The 27,614-nt window shown below is 50.9% G+C and overlaps 1 protein-coding gene across 17 annotated transcripts in view; it reads right to left on the bottom strand.

Annotated features, from left to right (window-relative positions):
- Nucleotides 1-27,614, bottom strand: part of TNIP1 (TNFAIP3 interacting protein 1) — a 51,859-nt gene that overhangs the window by 5,688 nt on the left and 18,557 nt on the right. For 5 of the 17 annotated variants that reach the window (XM_059061512.2, XM_059061511.2, XM_067032041.1 and 2 more), the window contains exons 2-14: nt 24,487-24,658; nt 23,182-23,316; nt 21,700-21,785; nt 19,868-19,948; nt 17,744-17,935; nt 12,920-13,014; nt 11,170-11,290; nt 8,424-8,483; nt 7,246-7,335; nt 5,530-5,595; nt 5,237-5,368; nt 2,745-2,873; nt 385-516 (exon numbers count right to left, since the gene is read on the bottom strand). In XM_059061512.2, coding sequence (XP_058917495.1) covers nt 385-516; nt 2,745-2,873; nt 5,237-5,368; nt 5,530-5,595; nt 7,246-7,335; nt 8,424-8,483; nt 11,170-11,290; nt 12,920-13,014; nt 17,744-17,935; nt 19,868-19,948; nt 21,700-21,785; nt 23,182-23,316; nt 24,487-24,622 — 1,455 coding nt within the window. In that variant the 5' untranslated portion in view covers nt 24,623-24,658. The remainder of the gene's footprint in view (nt 1-384; nt 517-2,744; nt 2,874-5,236; nt 5,369-5,529; nt 5,596-7,245; nt 7,336-8,423; nt 8,484-11,169; nt 11,291-12,919; nt 13,015-17,743; nt 17,936-19,867; nt 19,949-21,699; nt 21,786-23,181; nt 23,317-24,486; nt 24,659-27,614) is intronic. The other 12 variants (XM_067032042.1, XM_059061515.2, XM_067032045.1 and 9 more) reach the window with 3 other exon arrangements.

Genomic DNA, 27,614 nt, shown 5'->3' with positions numbered 1-27,614 from the left:
ACCTTTTACTGTATTTATTGCTTATAGTTACTTTCTATTTATGGCAAATAATAAACAGGTTTTCCCATTTATAGTAGAAATTTAAGTTCCCTTTTAAATATATTTATTGAATTTATTTTAAAATTTGTTTTCAAAATATTAGGAAAATAATAGCACAGCTGGGGCACAGAAATGTTTAAGCCATGATGGTGGTAGAGGAATGACCTAGATAGGGATACACTGGTAGTGAGGATAAGCCTATATCCTGACAGGGGTCCTGGCCAATGCCCAGAAAGTGGACGACAAATTACAGCTTCCACATGGTTCAAGGCCCATCCTGGGCCCTCAGGAATGCTCCAGCTCCCACTGAGCACCTCCTACCCGACCTCTTTCCCCTAGCCTCACCTGCTGTTTCAGCAATTCATTCTGCGTGACCAGCTCCTGTTTCCTTAGCAGGCCTCCAGCTCCTTCCGGGCTCCCGAATGCTGCTGTTGGAGATGATGGGGAGGCCTGGATACTCAGTGCTTCCTCCAGGGCCTGGAATCAGGAACAGAGGAGACGGGCCCATCAGCAGAAAGCCCGTGGAAGTCAGCCCTCATTGGAAGGGTCAGGCCCCACTGAAAGGCCGCTTTCCTGATAACAATAATAATAATAATAACCACCACTATTTAATAAGTTTAATAATATTTATCTTATTTATGAACACTATACATACATCATTTCACTGACTCCTCGCCACAGTCCTATGAAGAAAAGATTGTGACCATCATCCCCATTTTATGGATGTGAAAACTGAGGTTCAGAGACCTGAAGTGACTTGTCCAAAGTCACACAGTAAGTGGCAAAGCAGGGATTCAAAGCCAGCGTGTGCTCGTAACCAGCAGCCTAACCTGTGGTCTTTATATAGAAGGGAGAAATCTCCTTCCCTGAGGATGAGTGGCTCAATTCTTAGCACCCAGACCTAGAAAGAATACTAACTCCTTTGGGGGAAGAAATTTCAGTCTCCTTGACAACTGCCTGCCCTGTGATTCTTCAGCTTCCGTAACCCATTCCCACCAAGCCAACCTCTCCATCCCCAGCTCTTCTGTATGAGATTAGCCTGGATTTTAATTGTGACTTAATTAATATTTTACCTTTCCAACCCTGAAAATGGGCTGAAACATCACCAAATAGCATTTTGAAAATTTAAAAAGCACCCCTATTTTACCATGTCCACAAGATACCTTTCCTTACATAAACAGTGTGCTCACATTCTCTTAAAAGTTTTCCATTAACTGGTTTTCTCCTTCAACCCTGTTAACGTGTTGCTTGAGAACTTTGGAACACCTCTCAAGACCGAACACCCTCATCACCACCTGGACTTTAGCTCCCTAGGCAGCGGGGCCTCTGCTGGCCATGCATCAGCACTGCTCACAGTGCCTCCCTGGACCTTGGGGAGATAAAGGAAACCTTCCCCAACTTGGACTTGGGCCCCACTTGGTCTCCAAGACTCCCCCAGAAACATGAGGAAACTGCTGAGGCAAGAGTAAATTCAGGATGCTCAAGGGGCGGGCGGCTATGGCTGCCCTTCAACCTCCTCCTCCATCTGCCCCAGTTTTCAGATGAGCAGGCTGAGGTCCAGGGACAGGGAGAGGCTTGCGTTAATCATCCGTCCCCAGCTATGCCACAGAAACCTGGAGGGCAGTGACCCTGTCTGAGTCATTCCTACAACCCGAAGCATGTACGACATTCTGTCTGGATTTAGACCCCCAATTCCCCCAGCTCAGGACAGATCGTTCTTTTCCCTGAGAACAGGTCCCAGGGCTCCACACTCAGCATCACCAGCGCTTACCAAACACCAAAACCAAACAGAAAGGGTCACCCCCGGGGCCTAGTGAATGCAAACTCACAGCAGAGCCCGCTGTGAGCAGGAAGAGCAAGCAGAAGGGAAAGGCAGACAGACAGGACGGGAGGAAAAGCTCAGCACAGGATCCACAGCAGGAAAAGCTGAGCCCTAGGAGAAAGTTTCCTTTCAAAGCCCCTCCTGTCAGTTTGTTCCTTTAGCCCCTGCACTGGAAGGCGGGCAGGGGCTATAACCTCGGACCAGAAACAGCCCCCAGCCCAACCCGGCCCACTGCCTCTCACCGTGACTCAGAGCAGAGGGCTCACGCTTTACCTGGGCTCTCCCACCCCCACTCCGAGCCCCATATCTCCCTGGATCCCCCTTCTCGAGGGCAGGAACCTCAGGCCAGTGATCATCCACTCCCTTCAGTGAGTTTTTCCTGAACACGGACGGGCTTGGCGCCAGGTGCTGGGGGATACGTACCCTGGTGAAGACGCACACCTCCCACAGTCAGATGGGAAGACAGGTCATCGATAAGCAATCACAAGAAAATGCCAGAAGGGGTGTGAAAGAAGCTGCCGGTACTTTAGACACACAGAATAGGGAGCTCAAAGGAGACTTGGGTTTGGAAGGCCTCACTGAGGAGGCAGTGTTAAAGCTAAACCTGAACGATGAGGGGGTGGCACTGTGTGAGCAAACAGCACGTCCAAGGGCCTGCAGGAGAGCAAGCATGGGGTCGTCCCAGCCTGGCACTCAGCGTGTGGGGAGGGGAAGGCAGAGGTGGCGGAAATCACGGGGCAGCACTGAGAGCCTCAGTGCCTTCGCCCTGACCCGGCAGTTGCCCCTCCTGAGCTGAGGGTCTGAGGCACCGGCCACAGGGCGGGCACCGCAGCTGGCTCAGGGAAGCCCTGCCCGCCCAACGGACCACAGCCGAGGCGCCCACCTTGTTGAGCCGCTGAATCTCCTTTTCCTGGTACTCCCGCTGCCGGGTGAGCGGGCTCAGCTGATCCTGCAGGTATTTGACCTTCTGACGCAGCTCCTTGGCCTCTGCTGTCAGCTGCTCCTTGTCGGTCTGCAGGGAACACAGGACTGGTAAGCAGGGAGCCCCTGCAGGACGCCTAGACTCCCTGACTGCCCGCCCCACTCTGCACGCAGCCATGCCTCCCCTCTCGCTCTCACTCTGCTGCCCCACGATGCTCATGCACAAGGCCCCAGGCGAGGCACCCCGGTGAGAGCGGTAATATCTACATGGTCCTGTCCTCAAGGAAGGGGGGCGCTCAATTGAATGAAAGGCCCCAGATTCTGCCACCAGCTCCTCCAACAGTGAGCTGAGCCCTTGGGCGCTGTCCCAGCCCTCTCTGGTCTAAGCTCTCCTATCTGCCATGGGTAAGGGGTTCGTAACAGGAGTCACAGGTGGGCTTCAGGAGGTCTGTGAGCCCCAAAACCGAGTACACAATTTTGACTGTGCAACTTTCTAGAGAGACAAGCCAGTTTTCACCAGATTCGCACAGGGGTCTTCTATGAGGCACAGAAAGCGATAAGCCACTGAAAGTCTCCAAAGGACCTTTCAGCTCTTACAGTCTCTGAGCCCAGAGGAGATAAGACCCTCATCGAAATAAATGCAGCATAAGGCAGAAAGGGTTCCTCCACGGAGAAACAAAGTACTACTGTGAGGTTAAAAGAAAGAATACTACAGCTGAAAAGAAACCAGGGAAGGCTTCAAGGTGGAAGCACTGCTTCCAATACCTACTCTGGAACAATCCACGTTCTTCATCGCAAAGAGACACATCTGGAATGGCCCTGAGAGAGCATCAAGTCCTAGCCACTTTACACAACAGGAAATGACTATCCAGAGAGGGGAGGTGACTTATCCAAGGCCATGCTGTGAGCTGGGGCTAGACTAGAACCCAGATCTACTAATTCTGGTGCTCTCTGTCCCCTTGCAAGTCAAAGGGAGTGTTTAAAATAGAAGAGGGCAGCACAGTGCAGAGGAAAGACCAGGCACACCCACATTAAACTGTCTATTTCTGTGTTTATTTGTGATAAGAGGCCTGGAAAGATACACCAAAATGGTAACCGTGGTTACCACTGGGAAGGGCCTGGAATTGGGGGTGGTGGGGGTGGTGAGACTGTCCAGGAAAACTCTCACTGTATCTGTATTGTGTGAACATGTCAATATGCTACAAACTAGCTGGTGAGCTGCTTTCAGCCAAAGATGGCCAAGGGCAGCCTTGGTTGGATCTTGTGGGAGTTGTTGCGGACTCCCCGCTTTAGAGGCTCCCAGGTCAGCACAGCCTCTATGGCCATGTGTCCCTATCCACGGGGCCACGCTTTTGTCTTGAAACACCCCGCTTTTCCCCCAGCTGACAGGGAAGAGTGTCAGATGCCAGGAACTTAACCCACCCACTAATGTGAGCCAGGGTCTGGCTGACAGTCCCAAGCTGTGACTGTGCACTCACCAGAAAAGACAGGCAGTGTCCTCCCTAACACACATCTCCAAGGTACGGGGCTGTCGCCAAGGCAGGCTGACTGCTCGGAGAAGGCCCCTGGGTGTCACATACTGATGGGAAGGAACTCTGCTGGAAACGGCCATTTCTAAGTCAGGCAAAAGCAGCCTGTACCCAGTTCTCATGAAGGAGAAGGCATGGTGACAGAAATAAAATCTCCAGAGAGCCTGGGGGTCAAATGGCCTGTCCTCTTTAAGCTGCTCCAGGATCCTGAAGGGCCCTGGCCGGTGTCAGTCACACACATGACAGATCAGATGCTACTTCTTCAGGGGACCTGTTCCTGGGCCCCCCCAGAATGAATCCAGGCCCCCTTTGTGCTCTCGCCCTGATCCCTGCAACTTTTCCTGTGTCATACTTAACACACATCTACTCATTTGCTTCTGTAATTAGATGTCCCACATCTCTTCCCCTGAGGGCGGGGTTAACTGTTCACTGCTGAGTCTGTGTGCCCAGCACGGTGCCCAGGGCATGATCTGTTGAACAGTGACCAGATGAAGGACTGAAGGAAGCTCTAACACTGGAGCCCCTCGCCCACAAACAGCCATCACCACTGTACACATTCAGCAGCACCCAGCCCATCAAGTGTACTAGAGCAGGCCTGCGGGATCTCTTTCACGTTCTGTGCTTCCCTGTGCAGTCCCCTAGATCATAAGATTTTAACTGAACCAAAGCTCTTCGGTATAAAAACAAGAAAAAAATGAAAAGTATAACTAATCCAATCTCAATTTTCAGATGAGAAACTGAGGCACGGGGAAGAAAAGCGCTTTTGCCTCTGGCCACACAGCCCTGGAGTACTGGAGTCAGAGATGGAACCCGCATCTCCTGCCTGAGTCCCACCCCTGCTTGTTGACTCCCCTAGCTCCAGACTGCTGAGGAGGAGAGGGCTGGCCCCCCGGAGCTGAACCTGTGGGCCCACAGTCACACTCGCCTCCTCCATTTCTATCTTGGACTTGGCCAGGAGGAGCTTGCGGTCAAAGTCGCGCTGCTTCTGTTCCCGCTCGGCTTCCAGCTCAGTCACCTGCTTCTGCAGGTCCGCCAGCTTCTGGCGCAGCTCAGTGATCTGAGTTCAGAGGCAGAGAAAGGGAGTGTGTGAGGGTCGGGCTGAACGTCCAAAGTTCAAGGCTGCTGCGAGGGAAGCAGCATGCGGGATGCTGGGGATGCCTGGAGAGCCCAGCTGTGAAGCAGGGCTCCAGCCTTGAGCTCCCATCACCCCCACAGTACCTTCTGCTCATACTGCTGCTTCATGGACCGGAAATGCTGGTCCCATTGCTTGTTCACTTCCAGCAGCTGCGGGGGAGAGATTGGGGTGGTCAGGAGATAAGCAGGAAACGACCAAAGAGAGCCAACTCCTCCAACACCAGCTTCGCAGGCGTGTGTAGCGTACGTGGACGGCAGCTACACACGCTGCCTCGATCCTGCGCTTCTCAAAAACGTTCCTCAGAGCAAATCACCTTTACCAACCGCCACATTTTACCCTTGCCGGGAAGGCAAGACTAACACCAAGACACAGAAAGAGTATATAATTTTTATTGTAGAATTATGGAACACACACCCATGTGGAGGGCAATTTGGGACTCTGTATTTAAATTTCAAATTCTCATTCTCTTTAACCAAAAAATTCCACTCTGAAAAATGTAACCAAAAGAAGCACTTGTACAAGTGTGTAAAAAATATGTGTACTGTTGATCATCTCAACAATGTTTATATTGCAAAAAATCTAGAGGCTAACCTGAGCATCAGAAACAGGTTAAGGAAATGATAGAATAAACAGAAAATGGAGCACTGCACAGTTCTTCAAAAATTCAGGTGCCTAATACATTGCCTCTGTTCTGAGATGATACTAATTATTTGCCATAATCTTGATATAACAACAATTCGAGGAAGAAAAACAATCCAACATCATTAAATTAACAATGGAAAGGGCATCCCAAGTTCAAAAACATTAAAATATGATAAAAAGTACTCAGCATTAAAGAAAATAGGGTATGTTTTACATATAAATAAATACCCTCAAAGATATAGTTAATTTTAAGGAAAGAAAGAAAAAAAGCAATCTGCAATGTGGTATGTATGATATTTTTACAAACATCATACATTAGTAAATACATAGAAAAAACTGAGGAATATGCAATGAACTGTTATCAACTGTGGTCATCTCCAGGAGGTGAGATTCTCGATCTTTTTAAAATGAACATTATATAACTTCTGTAATCAGAGGAAAAAAAAAACAACCTTACAGCAATACAAAAAGAAAACAAATGAATATGCATATAAACAAAAGACCAAGAGAACCTGACTCTCAAATGTGCTGGAGGACCAGGGAGGGCAGAAAGGCCCAGGGACTGGGACAAGGACTGGGTTGTATGGAGAGGAGGAGCTCAGAGAATAGAGAGGATGGGGTTCCCACCTCTGATCCAGAAATACCGGGGTGGGGGACGGAGGAAGACTATGCACGAGACACAAGGAAAGAGCCTCAACTTCTGGAGACTCTCAACTGATTAGAAGCAGTGCTGCAAGCAGTTATGGGATCTCTCCTTCTGTGACAGTCCCTCCCTGAACCAGCTGCGTGGTGAAAGATGAACCCCAGACTCCCCATTCCTGATGCTAAAACTTGCCTCTTATCACAACCTCTCTCCACCATCCAGGGTTTACCATGGGAGCCTTCCTAAACTACCCCCCATAGCAATTTTAGGCCATACCCCAAATGCCACCTCCTCAGAGTGACTCCTGTGAGTAGGGGAACTGATCAGGAGACAAGAGCCAGGGCAAAGCAGCATCTCTCACCCATGGGCAGATGGTTCAGTAGTCACCATGGCAACGCATCACAGAGACCTGGGCCTAGCTGGAGCCAGGGGGCCAGGGAGAGTCTTCGTCCTGCTGGTCCCAGGAGTGAGGAAGGGTCTTCCCCGACCACCACCACTCCCTCCAGCCACCTACCTCTGTGCGCTGCTGCTCCAGCATCCTCACCTTCTTCTCAGCAGTACCCAAGGCTTCCACCTCTGGGACTTTACCTGCTGTCACACCAGCCTGAGGAGAAACACAGAGGGGCCTTCAGCAGAGCCTGAAGTAACAATTCTCTCCCCTACTCAGTGCCCCTCTAAGGCTGCTCACCCATGAGACCCAGCCCTCCGTCTCTTGCCTCTCTACCCTCCCACCCACCAGGACACTGCTACTCGTCCCAGCTATGCCCGAGTCCCTTCGGCAAGTCCATGGAGATCATTATTCCCCCTCCCTGACCCTCAGTGGCTCCCAGACCCTTCCCTCTCCCTAAAGCAGTGTCACTCCAACAGCAATGAGCACAGATCTTGGTTTCTAAATACCATTCTCTAACAAAAAGAAACAGGACTCCTTGGAGAAGTGGTTAATTTCAGGCCTGGGGCAGGGAAAATATAAGGTGATTACGGAGCAACTTGTGGTGCCAGAAAGTAAGGAAGTGCTCAATCATAAGAATAATAATAATAAGAAGGGCATGTCAAATGGGCATAGGAGACAACTTGAAAGAGCTTCCTATGACCAAAGCTGGAACAATTTGAACAAGAAAACAAATTGCCATAGTGCTGGATTATAAGCCAAAGAATAAAATAAATATCCTTGTGTCCCTATTAACAGAAAAAAATAAATGAATAAATGAATAAATGGATGGGGGAGAAGAAAAACTCCAATTAGTAAATAGAGAAGGAATGAGGGAAGCACAAAATCACCATTAGAAGACTATAGTAATAATCACTGCAGGTGAGATCCACCAGTGGATACTAAAATTAGTATAAGGAGAAACAGGACATCTGCAGTCTCAAAGTGTCTCCTCAAAAGTAAATATTTATTGGGGTGGGATAGGGAGGGTGGGAGGGAGGGTGACACAAGAGGGAAGAGTTATGGGAACATATGTATATGTATAACTGATTCACTTTGTTGTAAAGGAGAAACTAACACACTATTGTAAAACAGTTATACTCCAATAAAGATGTTAATAGTATCTAGTATTTAAAAAAAAAAAAAGTAAATATTTATTAACTACAAAGGGAAAATTAGTCCCTTTATTATGGAGGAAGCTGACAGACACCCCTTTAACCAAATGATCAAGACTGAATGTAAATAGACACATCGATATCATGTACCCTTGACATAATGCAAGATGTCACTCCAGTGATCTTCTTGTCCAAATCCATAACATCAGTCTAATCATAAGAAAACATAAGAGAAACCCAAGTTGAGGGACATTCTACAAAATAACTGGCCAGTATAACTCAAAAGCCTCAAGCTCATGAAAGACAAGAACCACTGGGCGCTGTCACAGACAAGAGGAAACTAAGGAGACAGGACAACTATTGATAAATGCAATGTGGGATCCTGGATTCGATCCTGGTACAGAAAAAGGACATGAGTGAAAAACTGGTGAAATCTGAACAAAGACTGTAGTTTAGTTAATTTCCTGGTTTTGATCACTGAACCACGGTTAGGTGAGCTGTCAAGACGATAGGGAGATTGGCACTCTCTGGACTATTTTGCTACTCTTCTGTAAGTCTAAAATTATCTCAAAATAAAAAGTTTTCTAAAAAAATGTTTTAGGGCTTCCCTGGTGGCGCAGTGGTTGAGAGTCCGCCTGCCGATGCAGGGGTCACGGGTTCGTGCCCTGGTCCGGGAGGATCCCACGTGCCGCGGAGTGGCTGGGCCCGTGAGCCATGGCCGCTGGGCCTGCGCGTCCGGAGCCTGTGCTCCGCAACGGGAGAGGCCACAGCAGTGAGAGGCCCGCATACCGCAAAAAAAAAAAAAAAAAAAAAAAATGTTTTATACATAGGAAGTGTTGGGAATTTCCTGGCAGTCCAGTGGTTAGGACTCTGCGCTTCCACTGCAGGGGGTGCGGGTTCGATCTCTGGTCAGGTAACTAGGATCCCACATGCCACAGGATGCTAGCAATTCAGAAGCTGAACACCAGCTCTATCTCCAAGGCCCTGCTTGGTATAGGACAAGACCCACACCCTTTTTGGGCCTCGGTACAAAGAGATCAAACAGGATGGGCCCCAACCTCTGACATCCTGTGGGTCTGACAGCATTTGTCCTGGAGTTGTTGCCCACATTCTCTTTGTTCCTTGCCTTCCCATTCCCGTGCACACTCCCCTGTGGCTGGTGGGGGGTGGGGTGCGGGGGGCACGGTGCTGAGTGAACTCGTGAGGCTCAAGCGCCCCTACAGGCTAAGGTCTGTAAGTACACCATAGAGCCCAGGAGTAAGGGGAGAAGGTTGGGGGAGCCTTCCAGGGATGGTCTCACCTCCTTTAGGAAAAGTGAGAGATGGGCCTGCCCTTACTGGGGAAGGAGGAAGGGGGGTGCCGTGCTCCTGGGTGCACCCTTAACCTCCACAGAGAAAAGAGGCACCAAATCTGCCATTAAGAGCGACAGCCAATGTTCACTGTTTACCATGTGCCAAGTGCTAAACTTACTGTACAGGCGTCACATCACTGAATCCTCCAATGACCCTCTGAGGTAGGTGTCATTATCTCCATTTCACAGAGGAGGAAACTGAGGTCAGAGAGGTTATGCAACTTGTCCAAGGTGGCAGCACTGACCACAGGTAGAGTCAGCATTCAACCCACATGCAACTCCAGGGCACAGGCTTCACCACTGCCCAGAACACACACCTCCTACGGGACCTTACTCCCCGGCAGGGCAATAAGGGCATCTGGCCTTTCGAGAAGTCAATGATGTTAAGGGCTTTGGAAAAGTCAAGAGGCCTGCCCACACACTTCCGAGAACCCAGGGGAGATCGGGAGAGTCCACAAGTCACTTCCTCAAGAGGGCAGACAATGCAGGCTCTGACTTGAGGAGTAAATGGAAGAAGAGAGGGGCTTCATGGGTTGGGATTCAGAAGGCCATTCATCGGCATGTTGCCCTCTCACACCCCACGTTTGCCTAACAGCAGGTGGGTGCAGGAATCTAGATGATGTGATGTCACAGGACCTCTCCAAACCTCCTGCCATAGCTGTCTCATGGAGTAAGAGTCCTAGCCCTGCCTCCCTGACATGTAGAGAGGACGTCCAAATCACATAATGAGTTTGCAAATCCCAGGTAAACTCTACATTGCCACATAGTAATAAGGAATTAAGTTATTAGGATAATTATTACTATTACACAAGTGTGGGGTTTGTTAAAGACATTTGAGTCCTGCCATTAAACCCCATTAAAGAGGAAAAACATGTCAGTAAAAAGTTGGGACTCAGCTCTGCAGCACAGCACAGACCAGGCAAGGGGCCATCCAGCTCCTAGCTGGGAACTGGATGTGAGCCAGCACTGGGAGCTGTGGTGGGAAGGGGGCAGGTGGGCCAGCCCAGGGCATTAGCGGGCCTTCCTAAGTCAGCCCACACCCTGTTCTCTGCATGTCAGAGGCTCCCAGGTAGGAGCTTAACAGAGTCCCTTCAGGGGCTTTCTCAACCTAACACCCTAATACCACCAGGGGTATCTGAGACATTAAACTGATTTTGGGGAGCCACCCTGTAAGGGAGACCTTGACAAACTGGAATGTGTTTAGGGGATATGCCCAGACAGCACAAATGACACGACACCACCTTTATGAGAAATGACCAAAGGAACTGCAGCTATTCAGCCTGGAGAAGAGAAGGCATGTGGGGGCCAGGGAGCCAGAGTCACAGCCAGTAGGCTGAGCGTGTGTCCCAGGGGATGGGATGCTCCACGTGGCTGGCAGCAGAATAAGGGCTGAGGAGTGGAAGCTACAGGGAGGTGGCCTCTCAGGACAAGCCAAGGAAACGCCGTCTAACAACTAGACCCTTCCAGCAGTGGGGCTGGCTCACTGCCTCTGGAGGCTGGGCATCAGCCACTGCAGTGCTGGGGAAGGAGTTTCTGACCACATACCTGCTGCTGTGCGGCTGCCCCCTTCTTGCCCGTGCCTTCCGTCTTTGGTGAGCCTGGCCATCTGGAGGCACCATCTTTGCCGCTGCTCATCAACAACTTCCTGAGCTCCAGGTTTTCCTCCCTGGTTGGAGGCAAAGAGAGAGGTCATATTGCTGGCCCTGGGTCGAGGATCCTGGGGACCTCAGACCTGTTACTCATCTGAGTTGCAGCTGAGATGTGGGGAGTAAGGTGAGTCCCTGAGACCTGCCCTCAGGTGCAACCACAAAGGGCATCCTTACGCCACTTTGCTCGGCTTACCTAGAGGTCTCTGATGCTCACCAACAGGGTTTCCCCAACTGTGAGACGTCTGTATACATGAGATCTTCAGGATATATCCACACTGCATTAAAGAACCCTGGATCACACTCTCTGAGAAAATTCCACCCTTTCCAATTATCCTCAGACGTCCTGTGCGGAGCACGGGGAAAGTCTCAGTTTGGTGCCGATAGGTCCTGAGTGCCTCTCTAGTGCTTGCTAGTCTCCCGTGTTAACAGAGAAAGAGCAGCCTTCAGCCTCAGAGCCTTGAGCGGGCAATTCGCCAAAATTAATTAACATCCTTCCATTTTTGTTGTGTTTATTATTGGAGGTATCTTCTATTTATTCCAGGTCATGCTGTTTTCCAGTGACTCTAGTGTAAGTTTTCATTATAATAATCTTAAGCAAAAACATGATGCAAATTAAATTCTTAAGTAAATAATACGGTAGATGATACAGGACATAAGAAAAATGGTGATGTGGACTCAGGTATGACTGAAATATAGAAACTATTTCTTTGTATTCTATTTTTCAGCTGGTTTCCATGTGATAATAGGAAAACAGAGAAGTAAAATGGCTTTCCCAAGGTCACACAGTGGGGACTTGCATCCTCGCCTTCTAATCATGGGCCTTTCCTCCAGCCTGGGTTTTTGGATCCATGGATGGAGTCATTATGGCTATAAAACTCCAAATGCTTGGCCATCCAGAAGTCAATAAATATATGCTGATTCAAAACGGCACAGTGGATCAGTAGTCACACCTGACTCCCTCTGGGCCTCACAGGCCTTTCCCTGGACCTCAGTTTCCCTCTGCAGGGTGAGGGGTTTGGCCCACATGATCTCAAAGGGCCCTTCGAGCTCTGACAGTCAAGATCAGTGCCTCTCAGGTGTGATCCTGGGTCTATCTACATCATAATCACAGAGGCCCACTGGAAAATGCAGATGCCTAGGTCTCACCCCAGACCCACTGAATCAGAATCTCAGCACAGGAGAGATGTGTGGGAGTGTAAACTTGTAATGCCTTCCCTGACCCTCAGTGATTCTGATGCATAGTTAAGTCTGAGACCCAGTAGTAGCCCAGGTGAGCAACCCCTAACTGTTCTCAGGAAACAGAGCAGGTCAGGATGGTGACCAGCAGGGGGCAACAAAGCCCAAAGCCCTCTCTCCAACAGCCAGCTAGCTACTGTTAACAGGTGGAGGGGGTAAGTTCCCAAGGAAGGAGTGCACTTTGTACAGACCTTCTGAAACTCTCAAGGCACTTTATACACAAACACTCCCCAAGGTATTAAAAGGACCAGAGAGGAAACACCCAAGGAGAAGGACCAAGAGACCTGACATCCAAAGCAGGGCACTGGCACAGGCCTCAGAGTGATCAGCCCAGAAATCAGTGCCATGCGTCACCGCCTTCCTCTTGCCCATCCGACTCCTCACTCCTCCTCTGAGGAGCCTGGACTTACCGGAGCCTCTCAGCAGCCTGATCCCGCTGTTCCAGGCCCTTGTCCAGCTTGGCCTTCAGGGCCTCATTCTCCTTCCGAAGCTGCTCACACAGGGTCTGCAGGGCAGAGAGGGAGATGGGGGCAAGGTAAGGGAAGGGGTGCACCCCAAATGCAGGTTGATGCTGGGGGGCAGGGGGGTCGCTATAGGCACGCCAGGTCCCGACATGGTATCCCCTTTGCAATGGCCTCACCCAAGCCCTCTTGGGACAGCAGGAGCCAAGCCACAAGGCCCACCCAGGCTCCTCTCTGCATCCTCTCCCTCAGGAGCCAGCCATGAGGACGCCAGACCAAGAATCAGCCACAGCGCCTTCTGTTCCTCCAAGGCAGAGAGCACCATCCCTCTTCCTCCTTCACTGCTGTTCCCACAGCCTAGAATGCTGTTCCCCACCAGCCTTCCCCTGGCTGACTTCTACTCCTGCTTCAAGTCTTAGCCTAAACGTCACCTCCTCCGAGAAGTCCTCCCTGACTCCCACATCTCAGGTGAGTTAGGTCACCTCCATTATCCTCACTCACAGTCCCCTGCTCTCACCCTCCCTGGTACCTGTGACAATTAGAGCTAAAGAACCATCAGTGTCCTTACTTTCTTAATGTCCCCCCCCACCCCACTAGTCCATGAATTCCCAGACACCTGGGATCCTCTCGCCACTCTCTTGTCCACTGCGGGATCCTTAGCCCAGGGCCCAGCTCAGCTCGACACTTTGTTGAAGGAACGCAGGACTGATTGGCTGAATGGACCTGAGTCGTAGTAGGTCTAGAGCTTAGGCGATCTGGAGAGTACTCAAGGCAGCCGGGGTACAAGGTTGTCAGCCGGCAAGTCAGAAGACAGGGCATCAGGTCAAGACCTCACCAATTCCCAGTGTGGCTCAGGATTCCCTCACTTCTTTTTTTTTTTTTTTTTTTTTTTTTGCGGTACGCGGGCCTCTCACCGTTGTGGCCTCTCCCATTGCGGAGCACAGGCTCCGGACGCGCAGGCCCAGCAGCCATGGCTCACGGGCCCAGCCGCTCCGCGGCATGTGGGATCTTCCCGGACCGGGGCACGAACCCGTGTCCCCTGCATCAGCAGGCGGATTTTCAACCACTGCGCCACCAGGGAAGCCCTTCCCTCACTTCTGAGACACACTTAGTTCCCCCACCTACAAAGTGGGACAACTGCTCCTCCCCTGCCTCCTTTATAGGGCTGCTATGAGGACAAACGAGACCGGGAGAGTGCAAGTGCCTCGTGAGCTGCCAGGCGCTTGATAACCTTTGAGGACATGTGTTTGAAGTGCTGCAAGGTGGAGTGGGCATGGAAGATGGGCAGCCAGGCTCGGGGTCTCACAGATGGAGGGAAGGGAGGTTCTGACTAGTGAGCGTGATGCACCAGGTCAGTACTAAGCGACTCAGTCGCTCAACAAATACCTAGTGAGCACCTAACCCATGACCCATAAATGGCCAAGGTGTTCTTCCACTCACCACCTCGGTGGAGCCTCACAGCTTCCCCAAAGCTACGTAATTCATCTCTATTTTAAATGTAGGCTAGGGAATTCCCTAGCAGTCCAGTGGTTAGGACTCTATGCTTCCACTGCCAAGGCCCCGGGTTCAATCCTCCGTCAGGGAACTAAGATCCCGCAAGTTGCCTGGTGTGGCCAAAAAACAATGTAGGCTAGTGCAGGTGAAATAATGTGCATGAGGTTGTACAGCTCTTGGGAATCACCAAGGGGATTAAACTCCATCTGGCAGATCCTAAATGGTACCTCTTTCGCCTGTGATGAAAGAGCAGAGAAGGGAGGTGGCAGGCTGTGAGCTGGGCTGAGGGCAGAGACAGTGAGCGATATTCACCAGACCTTCTACCTGCTCCCTTCCATGTCCATTTCCCAGACTTGCTGTGACCATGTGACCAGTTCTGACCAATGAAAGGTGAGTGGTAGTGACGAGTGTCACTTCTGGGTTGGCTCATGCACAATTCCCTGGTCTCTTTTTCCCTATGGCTGCCAAAGGGCACAATGTGACTGTGGAGCAGAAACAAGCCCCTGCCACACAGACTATGAGGGAAAACTTTCATGTTATCCAGGGAGATTTCCGAGTTGTTTGTTTCCACAGCGAAACTTGAGCCCTTTCTGACTAACCCAGGAAAGACTTGAGAAGGCTGGAAGGAGAACACAGCCTGGAACTGGTGAGTGGTCAGACATGGAGGAATAGAAAACCATTATGACTGGCTGCAATGCCCAGCAGAGGCCTCATGCCATACCTGGCCTTGGAAATGCTGAGTGAACTGAGAAACAAATCAGTGAATGAATGAGGAGGAACCAGATTAATCTACCTCCACCCACAGGCTGGGCAAATGCCCAGGATGCAACAGCCCTGAGTGGGGCCTCCAGGGAACAGAACATCCTGCTGTGGTCTCTAAGGGAAGGCCAGGACAAGGCCTCACATGCCGTCCTTCTAGGCAAGAGGCAAACGCCCAGGGCACAAAGCAGATGGAGAGAGATTGTCACAAAAGTCATCACCTTCCATCAAAGGGGCTAAGAGAGCTCATGTGTGAGTTCATTAGTTCATTCATTCATTTGTTCATTCACCAAATGTACATTCAGCACCTATGAAGTGCCTGACACTGGGATGCAGTGGTGCATATGACGGACAAGGTACCTGCCCCTCTTATGAGGCCTACATTCTAGCAGGGAACACAAGGGAAAAAACCAAACACAAAGTAAAGAAACCAATTAATAAAATTATTACAAACTATGATAAGAGCTAAGAAGGAAACAAATAAGAGCCTGATAAAAAATAACAGTGGGGGCACTTCCCTGTTGGTTCAGTGGTTAAGACTCCGCGCTTCCACTGCAGTGGGCACGGGTTCAATCCCTGGTCAGATTGATCCCACACACCGCGCAGCACAGCCCAACAACAACAAAAAGATCTGAAAAAGAATATTTGTGTATGTGTGTATATATATGTATATATAAAACTGAATCACTGTGCTGTATACCTAAAACTAACACAACATTGTAAATCAACTATACGTCAATAAAAAAAATTTTTTTAATAACAAGGGTTGGCAGGACCCCTTTTATGAGGCCCAGTATCAATCCTTATTTCAAAGCTGAAAAGTTGGGACTCCCCTGGTGGCGTAGTGGTTAAGAATCCTCCTGCCAATGCAGGGTACACGGGTTCGATCCCTGGTCTGGGAAGATCCCACATGCCACAGAGCAACTAAGCCCGTGCGCCACAACTACTGAGCCTGCGCTCTAGAGCCCACGAGCCACAACTACTGAAGCCCATGCGCACAGGCCTAGAGCCTGTGCTCCGCAACAAGAGAAACCACCGCAACGAAGAGTAACCCCTGCTCTCTGCAACCAGAGAAAAGCCCGCACGCAGCAACGAAGACCCAACGCAGCCAAAACTTAACTAATTAATTTTAAAAAACAACAACAACAAAACTGAAAAGTTGACACTCAAAGTGATCCAACCACAAGCAACGCACCAGGTTTGCCTCCCCAGTGGCTCAGCCTTGACACTTGACATCTCTGGGCCTTGCTGACACCTGAAGGTGGTCTCCCTCGGCCTGGCCCTCCAGGCTCCAATCACTCCTCCAGCCTCCCAGTGTGGCCCCTCACCCAAGGTGGAGGTGGGAATCCTCTGCTCCCCGTCTCTCCTCACACCTATCGCCAGCCTGGACGCCCCTCCTGTTTTTGTCAACCCAGGCCCTTCCCAAAGCTGCTCACAGTGGACACCCCAGCACCTCATCCGTCAACTGGGCACTTGAATGTTTGCTGACATGAGTGAGACAACAGGGCGGTGACTGGCCCAGAGGAGGGTCTAGGAGGGAGGAAGGCTTGGAGTTATAGCTCTGTCACTAAGGTGACAGATACTCAGGTCCTAAGCAGGGCTTCTCGGAGCCTCAGTTTCAGTATCTGTGAATCCTTCCCTACCCCCAAGCCCTCAAGGCTCAGATCCAGTGCCCAGTGTGGATGAGCCATCACCATAAAATCTTAACAGTGACCACTTTTTGAGCACTCACTATGTTCTAGACTGTACAAGGGGCTTCATTTAACACTCAGAGCAATTCCATGAGGGAGGCATTTCCAGCCCCATGTTACTGATGGGGACAGTGAGGGACCGAGAGGAGAAGTCACTTGCCCAAGGTCAGAGAACAATAAAGAGTCTACTGGAACCAAGGACCATATGGTTCCAAGGCCTGGCCTGGCCTAGGAGGGAAATCTGACTTCATTCCCACAGCACAGGAAGGGTTATAAAAAGAAGCCTCTTCCATTGGGGAGGCAGGTTGGGATGGGAGTTAAGAGCATGGACTTTGGAATACGACAGACCGAGGTTCAAATCCCAGCTGCGCCATCTACTAATTGGGGGGCCTTAGGCAAAAAAAAAAAAAAAAATCACCTCTCAAGGGCTGTGGCCCCACCTGTGAAGTGCGGATAATGATGGTCCTGGCTCAGGGGGCAGGGACAGTAACATACAAGGGGCCGGCCTCTGTCCCCTCCCTTTCCCCACCTGTATGTGAAGAACAAAGGCAAGGCTGCTGCCAACCTACCACATCCACAGCCTCGAGAGTAACCCCCACCATGAAATCTGCATCACCCACACCATTATTTCCCGGTTTTCTGCCTCTTCCTCATCCCTTCTCACAAATTCCTTACCCTGCTCAATGCCTTGAACAAGAAGCCCAAGTCGGGTCCCCATCCTCACCCTCGGAAGTCCCCGTGGTACCCTGCACGCCCCAGAAGAGCTGGAGGAAGCAGAGGGGGAACCACATGGCAGACCCCAGGCCACCCTCCCTGGGCCCAGCCTCACCTGCAGGATGGAGGTGCGCTGCTCATTCTTGTGCACCTTGGAAGCCAGCCGGTTGAACTCGAGGGCCATGCGGCCCAGGTGCGTGAAGAGCTGGCTGTGGTCAGGCTCCTTGGCGCACACGCTCAGGGTGGTCTCCAGGCGCTGCAGGTGCAGCATCAGGTTGCTGTCCTCGTGGGGCAGGGGGCCCAGCTCCTGGCAGGGGGAGGGGATGCGGATCGCTCTTCACCACAGTCTGAGTAGGTGCCGCAAGCCTTTCTCCCTCTGCTTCCCCATTCCTCATGACTCAGTTCCCCGCTCTGATCCCAGCTCAGCCCAGGGACATTCTCCAGTTATGCAGGTTCCCTGTCTGGGGCTGCTACCACTTATGGCAGTCACAGGCCTCCAGAGCTACAGGGAGCCTCAGGGTTCCGGTTTGGAAACGAAGCTTCGGGGAGAAGAAGGTTGCTCAAAGTTGCCCAGTGAGTCAGTGGCAGAGCCTCGACTGGAACTTGGGCTTCCTGACTCTCCATCTATGGTCACTTCCCTCATCTGAACTCTGCAGCAGTGGAAATGCCCTGACAGCCACAGTGTGATGTCCAGTGAATGCCTCCATAATACTCTTAGCACCTTATTCTATCAGATGCTGCTGCTTCTTCAATTCTGCCTTCATTCCCCCACTGCCTCTTTCCATACAGGATTTGAGGTGGTACTCTAGAACGGTGCTCTATTCAAGGCTGGTGAATTGTTTCATCGCCCTGACTTCTCCGACTGGCCTACAAGCTCCCAGAAAGCAGGGAGGCTGTCTTGTCTTTGCTCAGCACAGACTAGGCACATGGTGGGGCTAAGGAGGAACCTATTAACGAGATGAAGTCCGAGGTCATAGAGTGAAATGCTTTCTAAGCAGGGGGTCTTGCCTCCTCGGCCAACTTCTCAGAGCCCTTGGGGATAGAACAGGACAAGGGGACAGAAGTTCCCAGGGGACAAAACACAGAACATTTCTAATACTCAGAGCAGCCCCTCATCACTGAAGGCATGCTAGTGTAAGCTGCATGACAACTTGATGGGGACCTTGCACTGGGGACTGACAGACACAAGATGCAATCAGTGAACTAAAGAGCAACATTTTTTTTTTGCCTTGTTAATTCAATATTTTTAATTTAATTATATTTTAACTAATTTTTTGGCTTTTAACTTAAAGTTTTAACATTTTAATCAACTATTTGTAGCTTAAAAAGTCAAACTGTTTTACAAGGTTTGTAATGGAAACCGGCAGTTTCCTGTCTCACTTCCCTCCACGTCCCAGTGACCACTTCCCAAAGCCATTCACTTTACATGTAAAGAGCAACATTTGTGCCCCAAATCCTTGGTAGAATGAGGCAGTGGAGACCAAGGTATCAGTGAAGGGTTATACCACTTATTGCCTGTGTAACAATCAAAAAAATCTCAAAGTGAGGAAGGAGAAGGAGAGGGCAGGACTTGAAGACTTTTGAAGAACGTTCCACACCTTTCTCAGTGGTTCTCCAATAAGTCTGCCATTTTAAGAGAGAACAGGACAACATAGTTGGAATAAAGGCAGCAAGTAGGGTAAAATAGAGAATGAGGATGCCAGGTGGACACCCCAGAACTGGAGGGGAGTGTGTGTGTGTGTGTGTGTGTGTGTGTGTGTGCGTGCGCGCACGTGTGTGTGTAAGTAAGTGCAAGGTTTAACCTCCTACCTGCATGTCCCAAATGGGAGCCTGGGAGCAGCCAAGAGCCTGCACAGAAGGGCCACACCTGCCTCAAGCTGCTCTGGGTTTCTCTGACCCTTTCTACTCTACCCAGGCTATGAGCCCACAGGCCCAAAGGCTAAGTCAGAGCCTGCGGAGGTGCCTGGCGCTTGGCGGAGGCGAGCGGGGCTGGCAGGGCTGGCGACGTGCCCGGGCTTTCACAATGGTCGGGTGCTTGTGTGGTTCACAGGGAAGTCACCAGCCACGGATTTGCATATGTGAGCGAGAAGCACCCCCTGGTGCTGGCCCCTCAAGCATATCCCTAGTGACTCCGGGGTGCCCAGGGGATATAAGCGGGTCCTGTGCCTCTCACGCGGGGCCAGGTGACTGAAACAGAGAGGAGACGGGGGACATGCCCAGGGACCTGCCGTCCACTCACCGTGGTATTTCTGGTGTGGCTGCCGCTCTCTGGTGAAGAATGCCCCTCGGCGGGGACCACTTCAAATTCAGAGGAGGTGCTCTGTGCAGAAAAAGGGGGTCAGGGGCTGCCTGAGAGAAAAACACCTCGCCCCTCCTCTGGGGCCTCATGGCTGAGAGTACAGTGGGGTCAGAGAATGGAAGGAGGAAACCCCTTCTCACATCCAAGTCCTCTGGGCAGGAGGGGAACCGGACCAGGATGAGCTCACAGACAATGAAGCAGGAATGAATCCCAGCAAGTCGGCCCACAACCCACTGTGTGACTCAAGGTCACATCCCCCTATGGCCAGTTTCCTCATCTGTAAAACAGGGATACTGGACTAGCTGACTGTAAACCGCTAGCACTTTAGGATCATATCTTTCTTAATGGCTTTACACTTTTAAAATGTTTTCATGAACTCCATATTTTCTCAAAGCAACCCATGGAGTGGTCAGAAGGTTATATCCCCATTGGGCAGATGAGGAAACTGAAGACATATCGTTAATAAATACAAAAGTAGGACTGCATTCTAAGGACTGCAAATGCAACATTCCTGCTATGGCACCAGAGCTGTCTCCTGGGCCTAGGTGTCTCTGACTGGTTACCTGGAGAACACAGACAACAGTTAGTGTGGCCACAGCCATGGTGGTCCTGTGCCAGCCTTGCCAACCCAGCCCCAGAGATCCCAGGGGAGTGGACTGATCTGGGATAAGTCCCAACAAGACATCCACAAATCTGGAGAGACTTTTTCAGGACACACCCAAATCCAGGGAGGCCAAGGACTCCAGCCTCCCCCACATCTCCCAGCCACTCCAAGTAGAAGGTACTGGTTGTGCCACCAGAGGATGGGCCGATGGTCCTTGTGGACCAGCAACTGGCTCTGGGATTGCTGTTAAACCTGGTAGAACAAAGGCTAATTCAGCCTTCCTTCATCCCAGGAAAGGGCAGGGATGGGAGGACCTCTGTGCTCAGCTTCTGCTGAGCCCCATGGCCACCAAGGGCCCAGCTTTGGATCTCGGCGCCACCCTAGAAAGTTTCCCTTTCACCTCTACATTTCCTCAGCTGTCTGCATGACCTCACAAAGTGTTCTTCTCTCTCTGGATCTGATCTGATCTGTGGGATGGAGACTCTAACTGATACGACTGGGACTTCCCTGGTAGTCCAGTGGTTGAGAATCTGCCTTCCACTGCAGCGGACATGGGTTCAATCCCTGGTGGGGGAACTAAGATCCTACATGACGCAGGGCAACGAAGCCCCCGTGCACGCATGCGTGCCACCTACAGAGCCCACGCGTCACAGCTAGAGAGAAGCCCGCGCACCACAACGAAAGGGCCCGTGTGCTGCAACTAAGACTGGATGCAGACAAAAATAAACAAATAAATAAATATTTTTAAAAATTTAAAAATAAAAATAAATGATATGACCACCTGGGTCCCTTCCAGTCCTAGGATACCAAGCAAAACTTCTCAAGGCAAACCTGCAGAAGACAGTTTCTGAGCCCCTGTTGAGAGGTGAGTTCCCTGTCACATCCGCCTACTTTCTGAGCACCGTGCAGTCGATACATGCTTAACATTATGCAGCCTAGCAAATGGGAGGAACTCCTTGTACATATCAGGATCTTCCTGGTAAGATTTAACTCTGACCTTCATTTGAAAATGGGTAAACCGAGGCCCCAGAGAGACTGAGATCAACTTGCCAACATCACCCAGCAAGTCAGAACCCAGGTTTCCTGACCCCAAAACTCTCTTTGCTGTTCTGCCAATGGGACCTTGAAATCCAGGCAACTTTCAGCCATGACTCCAAATGCAACTTACACTTGCTGGAGGTTTGGGGACTGGCTCTGGCTTGTCGCTGGGGCGTGCAGGGTCAGCGGGGGTTGCTGGGACATCTGCATCCTTTCCTGGAGAATTGAGAAAAGCATGGGTGAGCAGCAGGGAAAGGGGAAAAGCCCAGATGCTGCCCACTTAAGGACAGCCTTGGCCAGGAAAGTTCTCAGACAGAGTTCCCTACACGAGTCCAGGAAAATGGGAGGTGGTCCCAGCAGGGCCCGGTAGCCTGGGAGAACAACTGGCTCTGGAATGATGGGGTAGGACCTAGGCAGAGAGACCATCTTCCCTGGATTTGCTGGGAAAATCCCAAGGTGGCCACTGCTCCTTGCTACCCTGGACCTGCCTCAATGATGACAAGGATGACAATTTACAATTAACAAAGTGTTTTTATATTTATTAGCTCAGCCAATTCTCAAGACGGCTCCGTGTCCCCATTTTAAAGGTAAGAAAACTGAGGCATGGAAAGGTCACCAACTGGCCCACGGTCACACAGTTGGCAACTGCAGAACCAGGACTCAAAGTTAGCTCTCCTTCCCCGAATTCCTGGGGCTCTGGCCACAGGGGGCCCCTTGAGGGGAGTTGCACGGCTCCCTCTGGGGCTGGGCCTGGAACCCATCCAGGACTCAGAAAATGCTATTGAATGGACAAGTGGAAGCTGGAAACATCCATTGCCTGCAGCACCAGTGGACTCTGTGAGCATCACTTTCCTCCATGTGTCCATTCAGCAAATATAGCCAGCAGCCAAATGGAAGGCTGGCACACTGGCCTGGGCTGAGACCATAAGGTGGGGCTGCAGCAGGAGGCATCTGAGCCCCATGTCGGGGGGCACCTTTTCCTCCCTAGTCCTAGACCTTGTCCTGGACTTGGGGACATGCCAGAGGAATGCACGGTGATCACACACAGGACTTTAACCCTAAGTCATAGTCAACGCTTTCCTTTAATAGGTAGCATATGGACCTGACATCTGAAAGACACTGCAGCAGGCTGATAGGCAAGTCTAGTTCTTCCACAGGCCTCAGTTTCCTCACCTGTAAAATGGAAGTCGGGGGGCCAGACCAGAGAGCTTCTGACTCAGATTCCAACTCTAGTGACCTGAAGTGGCTGCCTGGAGCACGATGCCTGGCACATAGTAGCTGCTCGTTAAATATCTGCTGAATAAGTTACGCTGATAAAGATCCTGAGTCCACATCCTGGGTGCAGTGGATTGTTGTGATCTATTTCTAATGTCTGCCAGGGCCTCAGGACTGCTGAGTCACCAGCTACTTTTGGACAAGGTTATTGTAAAGTCCTTTCCAAATCTGACCTTCTGGGGGATTCTATAGCCAGAACATGACTGGGAGGATGGCCTGCGGCCTAAGGATAAATGAAGGAGAGGTGGATTTCTGATTAAGAAGGGAGTCCACAGTTAAGGGATTAGAGAGTAAGGAGTACGGGCAAGGCAGAGGACCGCCTGGGCTCCTCTTGTACCTGTGAGCTCAGCCAGGTGGTCGAAGGAGGCCATAGAGGGAGACGGCGGTGGGAGCAGCTCACTGTCCTTGACCAGCTCCTCTGCCTTCTGCCGCAGCCTGGACGCTTCCATCTGGGACTCTTCCAAAAGCTCCCCTGGGGAGACAATAGGGGAAAGAGGAGCAAAAGGAATTACTCAGTTCAGTGTGCTCGTTCTCCCATCCCAAGCCTCTAAGCCTGCTTCTACCTGGGTTCTGGAGCTGCAGGCCCTGGGTTTCACTCCCTGCATCACCTTGTGGGCTGAGTGGGACACACGTCATTCTAGCCCACAACCAGAAACAGGCCTGATAAGGAAGAGCTCTGCAACCAGGGGAAAAGGAGCAGAGGGGAATCTACAAAAAATTCCTGATCCCTGGCACCCTCTTCCTGCCCCACTCCCACCGCACCTGGCTGGGGACTCCACAAAGCCAGGGGCTCTTTTAGGCCCACCATCATGGTCCCGGGGGGCTACCCATAGCCTACGGCCGGCAGCCAGGGACCGCCTGAAGGGAGGAGACCCTCCATAACACCAACCACCCCTCTGGGCCTCGTTTGCCTTCTTTTGTAAGTGGAGACAGGGAAACTCCATCCCTCCTTCCCCAATCTTCCATTCCAAGGAGAGATGTGCCAAGCAAGGAGAAAGCATTTGGAAAATCGGGAGCTGTGCTCACCCCCAAAGCCTAAGCCTGGAGAAGGTGGCAGCAAGGCAAAGGAAGAGTTTTAGGAGTTTGGAGGAAAGAGAGTCCCCTCTGGATGGGGAAATCAATGAAAGCCTCTCATGGAGGAAAAGATGGCATCTGAGCTGGGTACCAGTCAGTCACGTGGAGGTAAGCAGGCTTGTTCTGGGCAGTGGTGACAGTTTGAGGAAAAGCCAGGAACAGAGAAACCAAGGGGCCTCCTCCCGCCTTGCTTCAAGCCAAGCTCAGCTCCCTGCTCTAACACTTGGGGACCATACCCCGGTTGCCCTGGTGATGCCAGCTCTCCCCATTTCTGGTGCTTCTGGAAGATGGGCCATTCTGTTTCCCTGTCTGCTAATTGGGCCTGCCAGCTCCCTCTCCGCCAACCCAGGCCTCCTTCTCAGTCCCTCAAGGTATTCTGAGTCTTGTCATCATGGTTCTGGGGTGCTAGGGACTCAGGGCTGGGAATACTGCCACCGTGCTACAGAAGTACACAAAGACACAGTTGTGGGGCAGGAGGGAGAGGGATGACTTGGGCAGAAGCATATGCCAGCTGGCACTGCAGGCTGCAGGGAGGAGGCTTGCAGGCAGAGTGCAGGGTCTGCTTTACCTAACATCTTTATCCCTTGCATTTTTTCCTTCAGTCTGGAATTCTCCTCCACTAGGCGCTCAAAAGCTGCGGACGCCTCACCCAGAGGTACGCCGCCCCCAGGGTCGTAGATCCGGTATGGTCCTCTCCCTTCCATGATGGTGGCTCAGCCCCTGCCGTGGTGCCCGCCTGGCTGTAAGGACAACAGCAGTATGTCAGGGGGCTGGCCAAGCCACTGAGGCATCCTAGTCAATCAGTGCCCCAGAAGGCAGTCACCATAACCCAGAAGAGAACACAGCACTTCAGAGAACACAGCACTTCTGCCACAGTACAGCAGAGCAGAACAGTCACCTCCTTTGATCTGGAAACTTTGCCTCTATTAATGCAACCTAAGAATGGCATCAGTCTCTTTTAGCAGCCTCACTGTACCACCAGTTCATTTGGAACAGCAGTCAACTGTGAGGTGCAATGTGGAGTACAAGAAAGAGCACTGGCCTTGGAGTCAAAACACTTGAGCTCATGTCCTGTTGACAGGGTTCAGAAGAAGAGGACCCTGCATCACTGCATCCGCAGCACCCAGCACGGTGTGAGCTCTGACAGGAACGCCCAAAAAACACTTATCAAATGAATAAATAGTCTAGCTATTAACTCACTGTGGGATTGTGGGCAGTCCCTTCCCCTCTCGGAAGAGGGAAAATGAAAGTCCTACACTAAATCGGTGATCTTTAAAATGAAATGCTTGTGCCCAAAGGGATAAGCAAGTCAATCCAATCTGAAGTTCCATTTATATGTGCACTATCTTTTTCAAAAGAAAGAACAAGAAGAAAACCCCCTGACTAATATTTACTCTATGAATTGACACTGTCAACCTCCTCCTTCCAGTTCTAATGAACAGATGGATTTTCCATCAAAGCACCATCTACTTGTGCGGCGAGTGCTCTGCATTACTCTGTTCAATTTCACCAGCTTTATTTCATTTGAAACCACTGTGCAAAGTGATTTCAGAATCCAAGTTCTGTGACTTAGCAGAGAAACTTCCTTCTTGCATTCATTCATTCCACAATTATTTATTGAGCATCTATTCTGTGCTGTGGTGCTAGTCTAGGTGCTAGGTAATTATCAGCAAACAAAATAGACAAAAATCCTTCTTGGAGCTTACATTCTAGTGACGGAGGTAGATAAGTAGATACATAGCGAGAAAGATGAACATAGTATTAGGGGTGATAAAAACATCTACGGACAAAAATTAAGGAGGAAGTTTGAGGCAGGGACTTTATAGAAGGAGGTGAGGGAACTAGCCATGCAGATATCTGGGGGAATAATGTTTCAGGCAGAGAGAACAGTAAGTGCAAAGGTCCTGAGGCTGAAAAACTTATTCGGCCTCCAGCCCTACAAAGAGTTTACTAACCACGAAAGAGCTCTGAAGGCCTCCACTGGGGACTTCAGAGGACTTGTGGCCCCGAAACCTCCCTCCCAAGATCACCACCCTCAGGGCCAAAACGATTTCAGTCACAAGTCCTCAAAGGCCCTTTGAGCACCCACAAGTGCTCACTGCAAGAAAAGAGTAAAAAGGGACTAATAATAACAGCCACCATTCATTAACCTACTTGCCAGGCACACTGCATTAAGCCCTTCAGATGCATTATCTCAGTCAAACTGCACAACAACCCTAAAATACATAGTAAATTATCCTCACTTTATAATGGAGGCTTGGTGAGGTAACCACCAAGTAAGTGGTTAGTAACTCAGCCTGGATTACACAGCCAGCAAGTAAGGGTCAAGATGAAAATCCAGTTCCACCTAAGAAAGCCGAGCTAGTCACCTGCTTTCCTCACACAGCTGCCAAGACTCAGGCCAGATGGGCAAAATGCAAGTTCAAGCCTGTTTGTAGGGTAACATGGGGCTATCAATCGGGTACCCTCAGGGCTGTTTCCCCTGCCTTGCAGCACAAGAGATAAACAAGGATTTTGCCCAGAGGATCCACATTACCATGGGATGCCATGAGCCATGAAGAAAAACAAAGTTCTGGTGAGAGGGATCTTTCCCCCAAAGACTAACGGAAAAGAGAAACACACACTTGAGAGGCACCCACGCCCTGCTGAGCCCCACAGAGGCAAAGGACAGCTGCCCACACACCCAACACAAAAGTCACCAGTCAGCTTAGGGGGGACTTATTTTTAACTTGAAAGGTCAATGTTACACAGCAGAGCAATAAAGCTTTGAAGTGGTCACTGAATTAAAAGACAGTGTGGGTAAGGCACTTGGCACAATGACTAGCATACAGCAAGGAGCTTGAAATGTTGGTAGACGTTGGGGGCGTCCTTCCTCTATGCTCCCCTTTCTCCTGTGTGCCTCCCCAGCACGTCCTTACGCCCAGTATGGAATATATATGACTGGGGTAAGCCTATGTGCATCTGACTGAGAACCTCCTGGGGGCAGGAGCATGCTCTCCTCATCTCTGTTGCCAGCAAAGGCCTGGCACTTGGGAGGTGAGCTGTGATTAAGAGCTGAATGGAGTCCACAAATGGGGAGACCAAGAACCGGAGGGGCCGCAGCCACCTTTGGTGATAAGTGACAGCAGGTGTCCGGGTTCCTGCTTGCCACTCCACACTCACCCTACACGGAACTCACAGCTGACATTATGCGATGATTTGGGAATGTTTTTACTCCACATCTGGCTTGCCCAATAGATTAGAAGCTCCATGAGAGCAGGGGTGGAGATCACCTGGTCTACCAGGGTATCTTCAGAGTGGTCCAGAATAGAGCCCCAGTAAACCTCTAATCAGACAGAGAGACAGAAAGGGCCAGAGGAACCCTTGACCCTATGCCTGCCTCCTGACAGGCCATGTGCAAACATCCTGAGAGCCTAACCGTGATCTACGGACCAGAAGGACCTGGACAGCCATATACTTCTAGAATCGAGGCTGGCACAGCCAAGATCTCTCACAGATGCCCAGATGTAAGGCCAAGCGACAGAGCAGGATGCAGGATACGGGAACTGAAACCCCACCTCCACATCCTCCAAACCACGCATGCTCTCCCTCAGCACTGGGGAGCCAATGGGGAAGCGGACTCACGGGAAGCAGTGGAGGGGCAGGCAGGGCTATTCTCCTGACTCCAGCCTGGGCAGCTTGGGGGCAGGGGGAGAA

This window comes from Kogia breviceps, chromosome 4 (assembly GCF_026419965.1).
Source record: "Kogia breviceps isolate mKogBre1 chromosome 4, mKogBre1 haplotype 1, whole genome shotgun sequence".
NCBI classification, from domain to species: Eukaryota; Metazoa; Chordata; class Mammalia; order Artiodactyla; family Physeteridae; genus Kogia; species Kogia breviceps.
The sequence above is the reverse complement of the archived record's forward strand: the minus strand, read 5'-3'. Positions and strand labels throughout refer to the sequence as shown.